We start from the raw sequence: 16,254 nt of genomic DNA, 5'->3' as shown, positions 1-16,254 counted from the left end.
CAGCGTCCAGGCCCAGAGTTCAGGCCCCACGACCGGACCCAAAAAACAAAAAACAAAAAAGCCCTAGAAAACTGGAAGTGGCACTGTGGCTCAAGTGGTAGAGCACTCTCCTTGAGCTGAAGAGCTGAGGGATAGTGTCCAAGCCCTGAGTTCAAAAAAAAAAAAAAAAAAAGAACTACTATCCTGTCTGTGGAGGGTCAGGGACCAAAACACAGGTAGCAAACCTTCCCACTGTACATCTTAATGTCACTTTGATTTTTGCAACAAATAGCTTTTTTCTTTTTCCTGTACTCATTCATCACTCCTGACTTAAGTCCTTAGCATTTGGACAATCTTCCTCCTTCCTGATGACTCTCTTCCCTTCCTGATCACTGCTTTTCCTCCCTTCCCCCTCTTGCTTTTGGAAGAGTGGTTCCTCCCTTGGGGAAGCACAGGCACAGCTGCGAGGCTTACCTTCTGCGTTCTGTCCGAGGGTCCCCTTGAAGCAGCACTGAAGGTCACCCAGACACTTCCATCTAGCTGTTTCTGTTACCTAAAGCAACACTTAAGATGGGAATTTTACTTTTCCCAATTTGCTTTTGTGGCTCAGTTCACTGGACAGACATGCTTTTTTCTATTCTGGATGTAACACCCTGCAGCCCACTAGGATGATTCATTCTACGATATCTACACTGAAGTGTAATAGGCACTAGGATGCGGTGGGTTGGAGTAGAGAGGTCAAAGGTGATACCAGGAGCAAGTGACTTTGGGCAATTCAATAGAACTGAAATGCTTGTTGAAAATCTGTATTTTACTCTAAGCAGTGGAGAACCCTACCCCCCTGCCCCCCAAACAGGGCTTTAGAGGATGACCCCATCAGATTTGTGTTTTGTTTGACAAGGATCATCCTAGTTATTTATGTATGAACTGGAATGGGAAAAAAAAAAAAAGGACTGGGAGAAGGGCATCTGGGGTGAGAAAACAGTTGAGCTGATGCAGTGAGAAGACCTAAAGGTAGGTGGTCTTGCAGTACAAAGGCCAAAAGAAACAGAAGAATAAACATTAAGAAGGACAACCAATCAGGTCGCTGTAAGGGGAATAGAAGAGGCAGAATCAAAGACATTCCTATTTTGGGGTTTTATAATTGGTGATACCAGGTAGCAAGAGTCAAGACGCAGGTGACATAGACAAGAACAAATTTTGTCTTGGATTAACTGAGTTTGCAGGATAGCCAAGTGCTTCAAAATGTTCTACACATAATTATGTATACATGGCTGGCGCTCAATGGTAAAGATCAGAAATATAAACTTAGGATGCTGGGAAGATAGCTCAGTGGTAGAGCGCTTGCATGCATGAGGCCCTGGGTTCGATTCCTCAGCACCACATAAGCAAAAAAGAAAAAAGCTGGAAGTGGCACTGTGGCTCAAGTGGTAGAGTGCTAGCCTTGAGCTGAAGAGCTGAGGGACAGCGCCCAGGCCCAGAGTTCAGGCCCCACGACTGGACCACCCCCCCAAAAAAAAGAAATATAAACTTAGAAGTCACTAGTGTATAGATAATTATATAAATAGAGCTTGGTGTAGTGGGAATCCTAGCACTTGAGGAGGCTTTTGAGTTCAAGAAGGGTTTTGAATTCAGAAATTTCAAATTTCAAATTCAGGGTAGAGGGGTGAGGGGAGTTCACTTCAAGGGGTTCAGGGGACTGAGAGCAGCTTGCCTGGGGTTTGTGAACAATGGAGTTTGTATCTTAGGCATTATAGGCACAAGTTATGGTTGCTTTGCGGGCACCCGTGGAGAGTGGTGGGGAAGAGAAGGGGAGCAGATGACTAGGATGCTACTGCAGCGCTCCTACTGGGCAGAAGAGACTAGTAGAGCCACCAAGAGCTGGCGATGGAGATAGGAGCTCTCAAGTCACACCAGCAGTATAATGCTGCAAGACCTGCTGGCGGAGGCCACATGGAGGTATTTGAACTGGACGAGCTGAGACAGAAAGATGGGGGTGGGGAGCGAGTAGTTTGACCAAGAAGGTGGAAGAATTTGTCAATGACTCTTAAAAGTAGGGGATAAGAGCCTTTGATCCCAGCTACTCAGGAGGCTGAAATCTGAGGATCGCGGTTTGTAGCCACACCAAGCAGACAAACCTGAGAGATTCGTCTCCAATGAACGAGCAAAAACTTGGCAGTGGAAGTGTGGCTCAATGGGTAGAGCACCAGCCTTGAGCACAACAGCTAAGAGCATAAGACCGTAAATTCAAGCCCCAGTATTGGCACAAAAATAGAAAAAAAAAAAAAAGTAGGATTACAGGTGGCTAACACCTGTATTCTTAGCCCTGCAAAAGTCTTGAGGATTGTGGTTTGAAGTCAGCCTGGGTTGCTTTTGGATGATAGTAGAAAGTGGAAATTTCATCATACAGGTGTCAAGGAAGAGAGGGGAAAGGGATTTATGGCGTTGACAAGTATAGTAACAATATGCTTGCCTATTATTGACTAATTTAGTTATTCTGATGAAATGCATTTGCTATCTCAAATAGCACTCTGAGAACTAAATCAGATACAGAAGCATATCTGATACATTTTCATTCCAGCAGCTACCAGTTAAGACTGGGTGGAGATGGAAAAACCTAGCTCAATGGCTAAGGCTGGACTGTGCCTCAGCACCCATAGGCAGGAGGAAAGGCACTCAGTGTGGCATTTTCTGAATGAAAGTTAGTTGGCTTCTCCTGTCTTCTCTTCTCCACCCTAGCGTTCTCACACAAATGCAAAATAGGATCCAACAAGATCATAGGCAAAGGCAGAAGAATATAAATTTCTTTCGGAAAATCTGAGCCCTGCCCTGCAGCAGGTGGTCACGGTTAGCACTGAAGCAGACAGCAAGCAGCTACCCTATGGACAAGCAGAATAAAAAGAGCAGATGAACAAAGCTGAGCCCTAAACACAAAGGCAGGACTGCTGACTTTCCTGCTTGTGTAATAGGAAGAGAGAGAGGGAGCGAGGGAGGGAGAGAGAGGAGAGAGAGAGAGAGAAAAAGAGAAAGGGAGAGGTGGGGGGAGAGGGAAGAGGAAGAGGAGGAAAAAAGAGAAGCAATCAGCAAGTGAGCAAATTAAATTGGTAGGAAAAAAAAAAAAAACAGGAAACCACAATAGTAAATGCTTAGCAGCCAAACACATTTATTAGTCTTTTTTCTTTTTTTTTTTTTTCCAGGAACCCAAAAATATTTTGTAGTTATAATGTAAGCAACTGAGTTGCACATAATACAATCATATCTTTCCAAAATAAAATAAAAATAAAAAACTAAACAAAAACAAAAATAAGCTGTTTAAAAGCCCAAAAAAACCCTTCAGAAAACTCTTATATGCATTACATCATCTCTCAGTTTTAATGAAATGACGACGACTTAATTCCTTATTACTCAACCTGTCACAATCCAATCAAACACCACCCTTCAGTTTTTTTTGTTTGTTTTTGATATATAGATATTTTTTGAAATCCAGCATGAGAAATACAGTACCTGCTATGGCAAAAAATACACAGAAAATGCAACTTTTCAGCTTATTTGTACATTAGTAGAGTTTAACATTTTATTGTTTTTTTTAAGTGAACCAGTGATTTTAAGTACCACTATACTAAAAAAAGTAAAATAAGATATAGAAAAGGGGGCCCAGCCTGCCGTGCAAGTGCACCTCTAAAGTGCCTAGTTTCTGTGTCCATGTAAAACCAATAATATGAGGAGCAATTTTCAACATATGGGAGTTTGATTAAACCTCTATGTAAAAAAAAAAAAAAGAGAATGCCATTTCCTCCCTCTTCTCTCCATAAGTGTCTTCAGATCCCACCATTCACTCTGTACTGCCCATCAGAAGAGAGAAAAGAAAGCCACCAAATAATATTGTAAAAGCTATTTCAAGTATAAGAAAACCAAACACTTATAGGTAACTTGCGGAGAGCATGGTTCTGTGCAGCTATTTAATCCTTCTGATGGGTTTCTGTTGAGTGTTTCAGATGAGAGGGTTTTTTGCTCTACCTTCTGTTTGTGTGCAAAATTGAAGAGCTGCCTCTGTAAAAATCCAGCCTCCTTCTTAGACCCTTCTCTGCACCTTCTGTTTGAGGGGCAAGGAGAACCCTGGAGGGAGGAGAGGATGGGAGCCCATATCACAATGGGATAAATGGTTGCCTCTCTTCCTCTGCCACATTCCCAGGTCCTCTCTTGTCCCCAGTTTAGCCTCAGTGACCTCTCACTGAAGGGACTCAATTGTAACTGTTCACCGTTTTCCTGATTTGGTAGGATGTATTTCACTATGTAAACATAGTCCCCTAGGATTATGGAACCCAAAGCAGCATTTGTATCTCCTTTGAAAGGGAGAAAAAGAAAATAGTCCAGAAACCTCTCCTCAGGTTGCTTTTGTCGGTTTTTGGTTATGCAAAACAGGGGTGAGGCGGGGTGGGCACAGAATGAGAAGTTGTAAGCGAATAGTGGAGAGTGAGGAGTGGGTGCTCTTGAGCTGTTGTATCTGCTTTTTTTTTTTTTTTTCCTTTTTCCCTCCCAGAAGTTTTTTTTTTCCCCATGTTTTTTAAAACCTGTTAGAAATGTTCCTGCACCTTAAGTCATGCTGAAATTAAGGCCAAGGGTGCAGAAGCTTGTGCACGTGTCTGTGAGCACACTCGTGGTGCGTGCACCATGTTGATGTCTTGTGTGAGACCACTGCGTCGTACACTTTGGTCACTGGTGTGTGCAAAGGGGGTAGTGGGGAGCGACCCGGGAAGGGGGCGCAGAGATCAGCAAAGCCCTTTGGGAGCATCAGAGAGGGACACAGAACCCACGAGGGATCCAGAGTAGGAGACGGACAGGAGAAGGGCCTCCAGACAAACAAGAGAAATCCAAGTTGACAGTGCCCGAGTGTGAGGAGGTGGGGGGATAACATGCATCACTTACAATCAAGCTTCTTCCATCAAAGGAAGTCGTCACTACACAAGATCAGGGAGCGCACACTAAAAGGGCTTCTTGACAGATAGGACTTAGCTTAGAGTGGGACATAACGGGGTCTTTTGTGAGGAAGCTATTCAACAAGCTGTGTTCTGGCCCTACCTCTTGGCGGCCCAAACCTTAAGTGGGCAAGAGCTGAGAGCCTCCTCCAAGCAGCATGCATTACATGTGTTTCCCTCCAGCAAGCAGCGTTAGGAGGAAGGAGGATCTGAGGATACACCATTCGGGGCTGTTTGCATGTTTCCTTAGATGAGTTTCCTTCTAGTAAGAAATCAATACATTGCCAGAGCATCGAAAGGTGACGAAGCCACAGTGCAAACTGAAATGCCAGGGACTAAATCCCATTGTGGACTACAGAACAATCCTCTGTGTGGATGTATGTATGTGCTAGAAAGATGGACAGCCCATAGACTTGAATTCAAACCTTCCAGAGTCCCAGAAGGGGACAGATGGTCAGGAGGAGAGCAACTCAGAACCACACTCCCCCCACCCCACCAACCCCTCCCCAGACTGGATGCTGGAATAGACGGACTGACTCAGGGCAGCACTTAGCTACTGGTCTGCTGTCACTGTTTGAGGACAGTCCCATTACAACTGTAAAGCCACTGCTGACCTGCTCTATCCTTTCTCCTAAAACATAAAAAAATTCCTATTGGAAACTTCTGATGGCTTAAAATACAGAACATTGTATTTCAGGGTTACTTTCACAGCGAAGAAAAATGTTTTCCAAGTTATCCTGCTATTTACATATCCCTAATTTTATAAAGGGAAACCACTGACGGCAGAAAGGAGACAAGCTAGAGGGTTTACATCGCAGGGAAAATGTACCTCGAGGTATTGTTTTGTGTTAGACAGTTGAAACATCAGGATTTTTTTTTGTCTTTTTTGTTTGTTTGTTTAAAGGCAATCTAACAGATTGGAACCCTGATAAGATCGTGCCTGCACCGCCTGGTCAGGCACGAGGACTGGGATCAAGTCTGTTACTCATTACAGTACTGTGAACATCAACAAAAATTGCTGCATGGAAAACACTGAATACAGGCCAAACCTCTCGCTTACCATACTGTGTTGTGAATAATGCCTAGACCAGAGCAATGCAGGTGCCACAGTTTGTCACAGTCACAATTAACAAAGGAAATATTAGCACAAAGAGATGTCTGCAGGTTCTGCCGTGTCTCAGACCCCTCTGCTCACCAGCTATGTCCAGCGTCAAAATGCAAGGGGGAAAGGGGTAAGGGGTGAGGACAAACGGGGAAGAGAATGATTTTTCTTCCTCCTAAGAGTACATCCATAGAACAATGATTTCAAAAAGAAAAAAATAAACATTGAAAAGGAGAGGAGGTGTTTTCCAACGGACACATGAAGATGGACTTCCAGGCCAGCAAGCGTGTGGCATGGTTTCCTGAGTTTGCAAGGGTTCTGGATTCAGGAAGGATGAGTACTTTTGTCCAGAGGACACTGGAGCCTTTGGGGCTCCACTGTACCTCTGGGTTAACACTGCACGGCTAGAATCAAGAATCCGGAACCACATGGGTGGATGGGAACTGCAGGCCCCTGGAATTTGCCTGGCCATCAGACCTGCCAGCAAGCGAGCCAGCAGGAGGCCTGGGAGCTCTCTTCTGCCCACCCCTGCTGGCCTCGGCCCATCCCTTCTCAACTCCCCTTCCCCTTGAGGATGTGGGGATTCCATGGACACAGAAACTGGAGAACAAGGGTGCAAAGTCACTTCTTTCTCCACTGCCCTCCCCCCCCTTACAGAATGCATAGTTACAATTCGCCATACAAAATAAAGAAACAATGATGACCACATATGGATCTTTTAAAAAAGAAAAGAAAAAAAAAATCCAACAACCTCTTCTTAAATTCAGTATCAAAATTCACATTTGCATAAAAATACATTTCAAGGCCATTAGAGAGGAATGAGAGAGAAGCATTGGAGGCAGCCACCCCTCCTCCCTCTGTCTTCCTGAATGAAGCTGAAGAGAGATTTGCTTTCCTCCTCGTGGAGATCTGAGGAATGGTGCCAATGGCCCTTAGCACTCACTGGATCTTTCTTTAGAAGATAGGGGTGGGAGAAGAGGTGGAATTGTTGAAAACAAACATCAAAAACAAATGATTTCTCTGGTTAGCTCTATTAGTTCTGAAGAAACAAAATGATTTCAGGCTTGTTTTTTTCTTCCTCCAACAGATCAACCTCAACACCTTTTCCTGTGTGTAATACCCTGTTTGTATAACCAGCAACACAACATGACTAGCATTAGGGAAAGAAAGAGCAGCCTTCGCAGGGCCATGACTGAAAGGTAAGAATGCATGACCCAGAGAGGCTGCGCAAGCCAAAGCCCCAAATGCCTTCTTTACATGCATGAATGGGACACAAATACCACCATATTCCAATTCTCCAGTGCTTACAGAAAAACATAAACTTAAATAGCCACATGCACACACATACATACACAAAGAAAACTAGGGAACGCAGATGGAGAGAGTCAAACTGCACTGGACTAACCTAGCCCTGGCATTCGTGCTTACATACCTTGTTACCTTCCCTCCCATCTCCCAGAATCTCTACTGCACAATGACTGGTGCTAAAACCCCACAGCTGCCCCTGGGGCTGCTAGGAGAAACCCAGACTTCTGGAAGACTTAGGAAACCTTCATTTTGTTTCTACCCAATGGGTGGCCTCTTCCTAAAACAGAAGGTATCTGGACTCACAAAGGCACATTCAGAAGTACTACACTTAAGTGATTCTCGGAAAAAATTAAAAGGGATGGGTGAGTGGTGTTTTAAACACATTTAGTGTATTTTCCCTGGAAATTTCTGGCAAGGAGCTTCACGCTGGAATGCATCACTTGGTGAGAAACCACACTACCTTTACAAGGTAAGTTGCATTTTAAGGGCTCCCAAAGGTTTTGTTTTGCATAAATACCCCCTTGTCATTTTTGGCATGCACACACCCAGCACGGATTGGCCCCCCTGGCTGTCAGGCCAGTGCTCACAGGGAGGCAGCTCCCTCTGCCTCCGGTGGACTCTCTAATGCACACTCTGCCAGGAAGTCAGGGAGGAGGAAACAGCAACAGCAGGAAGGAGGGACTTCTTTTTGAAGAAACCATCCCAACTATTGACACTGGCTAGAAAAGAGCCAACGGTAATTGGAAGTTTATTTCCAAAGCAATGACTCATAATTCAAAAACTAAGTTGAGGCACATAGTGCATTAGGAAACACTATTTCTTTCTTACATTAGAACACACTGGCCTAGGAAGTGTATCTGACTCCTCTTCCATGAAAAGGTACGAGCCGATGGCAGCTTTGCAGACACCTGCTGGTCAAGGCAGCACTCTTCCCCAAAGTTTCTTGTGGAAACACACACACACACACACACACACACACACACACACACACACACACACACACACACACACACACACACACACACACACACACACACACACACACACACACACACACACACACACACACACACACACACACACACACACACACACACACACACACCCTAAATACAAAACAAATAAACAAGAACAAAAACCTCCAGAACACAGGTGTATAGCTGATTGAAAAATATAACTATTTAACTTGTGTGAGGCAAAAAATGTCATTTGTCACTTAGCTACTTTTTTTGTGGGGAGAGGGATGTATGGTAAGAGGAGGTTACAGAGTCTGACAGTTTAAAAGCTACTCAGATGATGAAAATACTTGGTACTACTAGGGATCTAATTAGTTACCTCACACTCACAAAGGTGCTGAGCTGGGAGAAAGCAGCTGCACCCCCAGCCAGGGTCCCCCTCCCCCATCCTGTAGATGTTCATGGTCTTCCTGTTTGGCAGTGGAGGGTGGGGGGAGATGTGGGAAGGTGATATGGGCAATGTAGGGAAGGCTGCTATGCAATAATTACTATTATAATCCTCAGCATTGACAATTCTTTCAAATGTACAAAATGTGATATGACAACCTCCTCTGAGCAAATTTAAAGTCAAGAAAAAAAAATACTATCATTGACAAATGGGAGATCATGTGTGAAAGGGAACCTGCTGATGGCACCACAGGCTGCACAGACTCTGGGATACAGAGGATGCAGCAGGTTTGCTTACAGACTCAGATGATGTCCTTGTCAGCATTCTGGAGAGTTGTGTATTTCTAGAATATATGACACCCCTGTCTTTATAGACAAGGAACCAAGAGGGTATGGTACGGTATGGGTCAAGGCTCTAGTGGATTCTAAATGGCTACTCAAGTCCACAGAGGGAAATTCACTGTATATACCACAGGCTAGAAGATTCTCAGCTGTACCATCGAGTATAGCTTTACTTACAGACTCCTAGGAGGAAATCCACCATCACAGAATGAGATTTTTTTTTTTGCAGTGACACTAAGAAGTGTTAGTAAATGCACAATGAAATGTGACAAAGCTTGGCAAAAAATGGAAAGTGATTTTTTTTTCTCTTTTAATCAGCTAAAAATGTACCTGTACTCCTATTGAAGACCTTATGGATACTTAAAAAAAATGCAAAGCAATAAACAAGAAAGCTTTATATGCTGAATGTTCACTTTGAGGGTGGGAAAGAACGGGACCTTTTCTGTATGAAGACTCAGTCAGGCCCTAATATTAGGAACCAAGAATGCTGACAACAGCCTGCTTATGCTGGGGAGAAAAACAGGATTGACTGACATTCTGTTTGTTAGAACAGATACTAAGAGAAGAGCCAGAACACAGAATACAGAAAGTAAAATGAAAAAGTATACATCTTCTGAGGTCAAAATGGAATCTGGCTATTAACTTCACAAAGCCTGCTCTCCCTGCACCCTCTCCACCCCCCACCAAAGAATGAAAGCAGGAGTGAAGAGCTGGGGTTCTTGGTGGTAGAGTGCTTCCTAGCATGGGTTGATCTCCAAACCCCAAACAAAAGTTGAGAGTGAATATGTGCAGCAAGTTAATAGCCCATGAACTTTTAGTTTCTGACAGACACACTAAAAAGGGAGTTTCCAAATTCTTAGGCAAAAATTTTTTCCCGCTAAGTGTCTTACAGCAGACCTTCAAGCCACAGGGGCTTGGCAGAACCAATTGCTGATATATGCTACATTCATGTCAGAAGAGAGCAATTATTAGAACAGAAGCCACAGAAATACAAAAATCTAGCTGCTATACATAAAACTAACTGGCAATAAATGGAGGGAAGGGGCACTGATCAGAGTGGCTTGAAATCTATTTTGTGGTACAAGGATTGAACCAGCATTGCTGATTGGTAACCCGACCAAAGTGGAAAATTTCAAGGGTAAGGGACTGAGTATTTGGAGATGTTAGGGGAGCATCTGTTTCTTTACAGCAGTCTTCTGTCACATGTAAATGAGATCATAGCACAGTCTCATTGGCAGCAGAGGTGGTCCTGCCTGATGGAAGGCATTCCCTGCCTTACTTGTGCCGCTTTTCTTTTGGCTACTCAAGAACTGGTGAGAACCCAAGTCTGTGATGTGAATAAGAAACGCCCAGCCACTAGTAATCAAGTGTTGTTGTTGTTTTCTAAATAGAAGAAGCTAGTACACAATGGAAAGCTCACACATCCATGTTGAAAATGAGTATTAAATAAATCTATGTAATGAGGGTGGCCCAGCAAGCCTCTGTCCACATGCCAGAATGTGCTAGGAGAAAGGACGCTCCTACTGAATTTTCTAAGTGTAACTAAGTCCCTTAGCTTCTAGGTAGACAGAGCTTTTGCCAACGAATACCAAGGAAAGAAAAGAGCTTTCCTCTTCTAGGACACCTGGCAGTCAATCCTGCTCTTAAGGTCACTACCAACCAAAAATGCAAAGCTTCTAGCAAGATGATGGGATAGGGTAGGGGGTGGACAAAGGAAAACAGGAGCAGAAAAATAGGAACCCTTCCACTGGCCCACCACAAAGAGACTTTTCCCAGGCACTATAGCTGGGACAAGAAGTCATCAAATCCAAGCAGGGACTGGCAACACAGGAAGGAACTTGGCATTCCACATTATCAAGACATAAAAGCATATTTATCTGCCTTGACTTTTATCTACTTATTTTCATCTAGCCTACTGCCTTTGGAGCCCATCCAGGAAGACTCCAGTTTTATGGGCAGCCACGAAGGATGTCTAGGTATATGAATGAAGGCACTCAAGCGGTTTTAGAGAAATCAGGCAGCAATCCCACCCACTCCCTTCACCTGTGGAGTTGGAGTTTCTTTCCCACCAGGGAGCTTAATGTTTGAAAGAAGCTGTGGTTATGTGTGGGAATTCTGATCCCCAGTCCCAGGAGGGAATACAAAAAGAGAATTCAACATCACCAAAACTGAAACACTCCACATCTCTGCCATCCAGGGATGGGCATAATTAAGCAGCAGATTTCAAAACAGTTATTAAAACAAGCACAACAGTAGCTGGGAGCTTTAAAAAAAAAAGTAAAATCACTTGTTCCTTATTAGATTCTTCTGTTTTCTCCTCCTCCCATTACAAATGGAGGTGAGACAAGACATTCTTCATTAAGAGAACAGTCCATAATTTTCCTTTAGAAATGCCTACATTTAAAAGTTGTTCCAAACTTTATTAACTTATAGTTCCTAACTCTTTACATATATTCTCAGCAATCCATCTGCACTATTTTACAGAGTAGGGTTACTTTTTTTCTTCCTTCTTTTTAAGCTGTTGTCTTTATTCCTTTTGTTGTTGTTGCTGGGGTTACAGGGGTAGAGAGAAGGGCTCCATTAAAAAAAATGGCTGGGGAGATTTCTGTTTAACCTTTTATGGAAGAAAAGGCGGCACGCAACTGTTTCCTCTGTGCACCAAACACTCCCCATGCAGTCACATCCTGACCTCAAACAGGCTCGTGATGACTCTCTGAAGCTTGAATCCTTCTCCCACAGCTTCCAAGTGAACAAATTTACCTTTTGCTGCTAAACTGATCATTTTTTAAAAATATCTCTATGTGTTTTTAAAATGTATGATTTCCCCAGTATGACAATAACATTTGAAGACTTTGCTTTTTACATGTTTTTTCTAAGTAAAAATTGTTTTAAACTTTCTGAAGTTTCAGGAACTTGTAGAAGTTTATTAGCAGGAAAGAAACAGCCGCCTATCTAGGATAAGATACGGTTAAATAAACCATCTTCAAAAACTGGCTTCCTACCCTAGAATTCCTGAGAATGCTTGCAAATTTTAAAGCAGGAAAATAAATGTTAAAAACAAAAACAAAACAAAACAAAAACACTGTTAAATGCTCCCAGAGTTAGTCTTCATCTAAAATATATATGTGTATGTATGCATATATATGTATTTGTATATGTATATATATAAATATATATACACACATGCACTTTTTGGTCTTTTTTTAAAAGTTTTTAGTTTTTTCCCTTTAAGCTTATGATGGAAGAACATTTTAGCTTCTCATGTTTATTTTTACATATTTCAAATCCCTCATTTATGTCTTGTAAACAAGAGGGGCTCTAGCACCCGGCTTTCACCGTAGTATCGTAAGGAACTCAACTAAGCCATAGTGCAGGCAAGGACCCAACAGGCAGGAGGAAGAGGGCAGGGCAGGACATGGCCGTGAACCAAGAGCGGCAGTGGACAGTCCCCAGTGGCTCACAGGAGACTTGAGATGAGCTCCTAGCCTGGGGACACTTAAGATTTAGCCTTCTGTCTGTAGATGTCTGAACACAAGCTGCGCCTCACCTGGAGGTTACCTGTCACAGATGAAAGGGTTCTGCTCAGTGCAGAGGTCAGTCAACAGGGGCTAGGAGACATTTTGTAGGAGGGCAAAGGTGGGAGGGGCATGGTGATAAAACTGAAGAGCAGGAGGAGGGCACAGTCAGTTTGAACAAGGCATCTGTGGGAACAAACCAGCACTGCACACTCAAGTTTGCCTACCCACCCGTGGGGAGCTCCCACAACCCCGCATGCAGGACTGCTCAACTTGAATTACGCCTGTCAATCTCTTTCAAGGCTAGGTTTATAATCAACAGAGCAAGCCAACAGAACTACAGAATTTCCCATTCATTGTTTCACAAAACCACTCTCATGTAAATAATTAGGTTGGTCTTTTTTTTTCCTTTTCCTTTTAACATACCCCTCCACCCACCTACACAAAGACACAAGCTGAAAGTCAAATACATTAGGCATTATTGTGTCCTTCACTGAAGATGCTAAAGAAAAGAAAAACTCCCTTGTCCTCAACAGCAGCGAGTTACAGTGATAGAAGTCTGCTCCCGCTAGGGGCTGGAATGGGCAGGTATTTGCTGGTACAGAATGTCGGCACTTCATGTTGAACAGTGTGATGCAGACTGGGACAATCACACAAGTGCTAGCACACTACCTGCACACCCCTCTTCCCCTCACCCCCCAGCTGCTTGGTGCAAAGGGGTTCTTGTAAGGTCTTCTGTCATTCTTCACAATAAGCAGTTTGATATATTTTGATTCCAACAAAGTACATACAAGTTGGTGATAACTGTGGATTAAATGTTGCCTCCTGTTCGGCCCAGAGAACTACTACATTGATGCTTAAAAAAAAAACAAAACAAAACCTCAATTTAAATACAAAAAAAAGGAAAAAAAGCAACATTACAAGGAAAAAAAAAGAGGTCAAAACCAAAAAGGTGCAATACTTAAAAAAGTCTTTGCTAAGTTATTCCTGCCTAAGCAAAACCACATACACAGGAAATACACAACACGGAGAAACAAAGGGAAACGCTTGAAGTACACACTGGTTTAAGAACATTCGTTAAGTAAACGTTTCTGTCAGTGATGGCCTGGTGTTGTAACACGCCCCGGCCTGGCACAGGTAGCGCTCAGCGCAAGAGGAGTAGGAGGAGGAGCAGAGAGGGAGGAGCAGAGAGGGAGGAGCAGAAGAGGAGGAGCTGCGATGCTTCCAGGAGGCTGCTCACAACTTACTGCTGTTGGTTTTCATCAGATGACAATGAGAACCAATAGAAGATTCAATCACATCACCAGACTTTTGACAAATCTCTCACACCTGATCACACAGGGAAGCAGGAACACAGCATCTCTGCTTCTGTGACATCACATAACTGAAAAACTATCTTTTGTTCCCAAACTAACAAAAAGGCCTGCATGAAACTGCACAAAGACCTCAATGCGCCTAGCAGCCACTCACTTTAAAAAACAGAAATGAACACACAGCTACCCCAAAGGACACGTCCTGCTCTCCAACTGTTGGACTTGGCAGTGCTCTGCTCTGCTGCTAGGTTGAGAGAAAAGCTAGAGAACCTCACACTCAGGCGAATGCGCAAATGGCAAGGAGCTCCCTGCTCAGACCATGGAAAAGCACGCTTCTCTTAATGCAGCCTGACCAAATGGCTTGAGTTGCAGCGGCTTCCCCGTGCGCGTGTGTTCTCATAGTTTAAAAAACTAAGAAAATAAAAAAGCCAATGCAGATGGCTGGCCGGCCAGCCAGCCTGCGGACTGTCAGCAATGCAGCTTTCTGAGAAATCAGGGTAGGGCAGGAGGAGGGCAGGACACAGGCACACACAGAGACAGAGAGGCAGATGCACGCGAATGCACATGGACACACGTGCACACACATACCAGAACGAGCATGCCTGGGCAGTTACATGTGCCAGAACACACTGGTATTTATCAACCAGCCAATCACAAATTTTTTCTTTTTTCTTTTTTTTCTTTTTTTAGGTTTTTTGTGTTTTTGTTTTTAAAGTGAGGCTCCGTCAAGTCTTCCCTCCCCCCTCCCCCAACAATTCTTTTGAATTTCCCTCCCACCCAAACATGGTAGACCTAAGGACGGAAACACACCCAGTGCAAACAAAGTTAAAAAGCTATTTTTTTCAGTATATATGTTTCTTAGCAACAACTTCCATATAACATGAAAAAAGTGAAAAACTAGAAACTAATTTTTTTAATTTTTTGTGTTTAAATTTAAATGGTATGTGTACTTGCTTCACATTGTCTTTCTAGGTTGGCGTTCATGATTCAAGTATTTCAAGAGTGATATGTTCTCTTTTTGGATTCAGATTCCAAACGAAAAACTGAAGTTATAAGGGAGGCAACTATGTGCTCAGACAGTCTGTCAATGACCCACCTTTTTTTTTTTTCTCTCTCCGTTTTCTTTTTTCCTTTTAAAAATGTATTTATTGCAAGTTGAAAAAAAAAACGAAAAGGTCAAGTTAGTGCTGCTGCTGTTCCAAAAAAGGTCACGAGGTCAGAGTTGAAAGTTCTAAGTTCAGATTGAATCCGACCCTCCTCCCAGAAGGTCACCAGGTAGTAAAGGAGCCGGGCTGCCCATCCTATGGGGATCTTCTACCGTTGGGACTCCCCATAAGCTAGAAGAATAGTTTGGGGGCCCCCACAACGAAGCGCCAGCAAGATCGGCCCCACTGCTGCCGCCAGCACTGCTGCTCCACTGCCCGAGCCCAGTAGACCCACCGAAAAGGTTCAGCGCAGGTCCAACAGGGTCTGACTGGTTCTGGCCGGTTTCCAGGGACTGCCACCCTGCGGTTGGTGCGCTGGGGGTTGCTGCAGGTGTAGGGGGCTGAGCTTGTGCCAAAAAGCGGCTAACTTCATCATCGGTGGCAAACTCAGCCAAGATGGTAGTGTTTCCCAACACACACCTGGATAGAGGAGGGAGAGAGGACTGTGGGTCTGGATCTGAGGGAAGCATACATGGGACAGGACACTCTTACCTCACCAGGCCACATTACCTGGATGAGCTATAGAAGGCAGAATCATAGACCCCACCCCAGGCCTACAAATCAGATGCTGCATTTCAACTGATGCAGAGCATCAGGCTGTCACCAAAGCTTGACAGTCAAAGGTATACAGAATTCACATAATGCAGACAGCACAGACATCAAGAAGGATGGGCAGGAGAGTACGTGGTACAGAGGGTTTTGAGTCCAAAACCAAGGACATGTAATGCTGTGCATGTAGGCGTTAGGCATGGGGACTATATCTTAGTGTATTTTCATCAGCTGTGAACTGTGGATACTGGGATGCTGGGCATGCTGAGAAGGGCAAAGGTGTACGGGAAATATCTGTTAGGGCCTCTCAAATTTTGCTGTGAACCTAAATATTTTCTTTAAAAAATCACATTTTTAAAAAAGAAGGTGGGTGCCAGTGGCTCATGCCTGTAATCCTACTCAGGAGGCTGAGATCTGAGGATCGTGGTTCAAAACCAGCCTGGGCAGGAAAGTCCCTGAGACTCGTATCTCTAATAAACTATTCAGAAGAAGCCAGAAGTAGTGCTGTGGTAAGAGTGGTAAGAGTGCTAGCTTTGAGTACAAAGAAGCTCAGCGTCAGTGC

General features: G+C 43.8%; 1 protein-coding gene and 1 long non-coding RNA gene across 9 annotated transcripts in view; one reads left to right on the top strand and one right to left on the bottom strand.

Moving 5' to 3' along the window:
• LOC138811776 (uncharacterized) overlaps positions 1-16,254 on the top strand; it is a 29,646-nt gene that overhangs the window by 1,854 nt on the left and 11,538 nt on the right. For both annotated transcript variants that reach the window (XR_011367495.1, XR_011367494.1), the window contains exon 2: positions 7,145-7,256. This is a non-coding gene — a long non-coding RNA (uncharacterized lncRNA). The remainder of the gene's footprint in view (positions 1-7,144; positions 7,257-16,254) is intronic.
• The window catches only part of Tnrc6b (trinucleotide repeat containing adaptor 6B), a 237,367-nt gene continuing 224,230 nt past the window's right edge, over positions 3,118-16,254 (bottom strand). For all 7 annotated transcript variants that reach the window (XM_069999582.1, XM_069999588.1, XM_069999585.1 and 4 more), the window contains one exon: positions 3,118-15,563. In XM_069999582.1, the coding sequence (XP_069855683.1) occupies positions 15,176-15,563 (388 nt within the window). In that variant the 3' untranslated portion in view covers positions 3,118-15,175. The remainder of the gene's footprint in view (positions 15,564-16,254) is intronic.

Source organism: Dipodomys merriami, unplaced genomic scaffold (genome assembly GCF_024711535.1).
Source record: "Dipodomys merriami isolate MVZ:Mamm:240054 unplaced genomic scaffold, mDipMer1.0.p SCAF_55, whole genome shotgun sequence".
Classification (NCBI taxonomy): domain Eukaryota; kingdom Metazoa; phylum Chordata; class Mammalia; order Rodentia; family Heteromyidae; genus Dipodomys; species Dipodomys merriami.
This window is presented reverse-complemented; position numbering and strand designations above follow the sequence as displayed.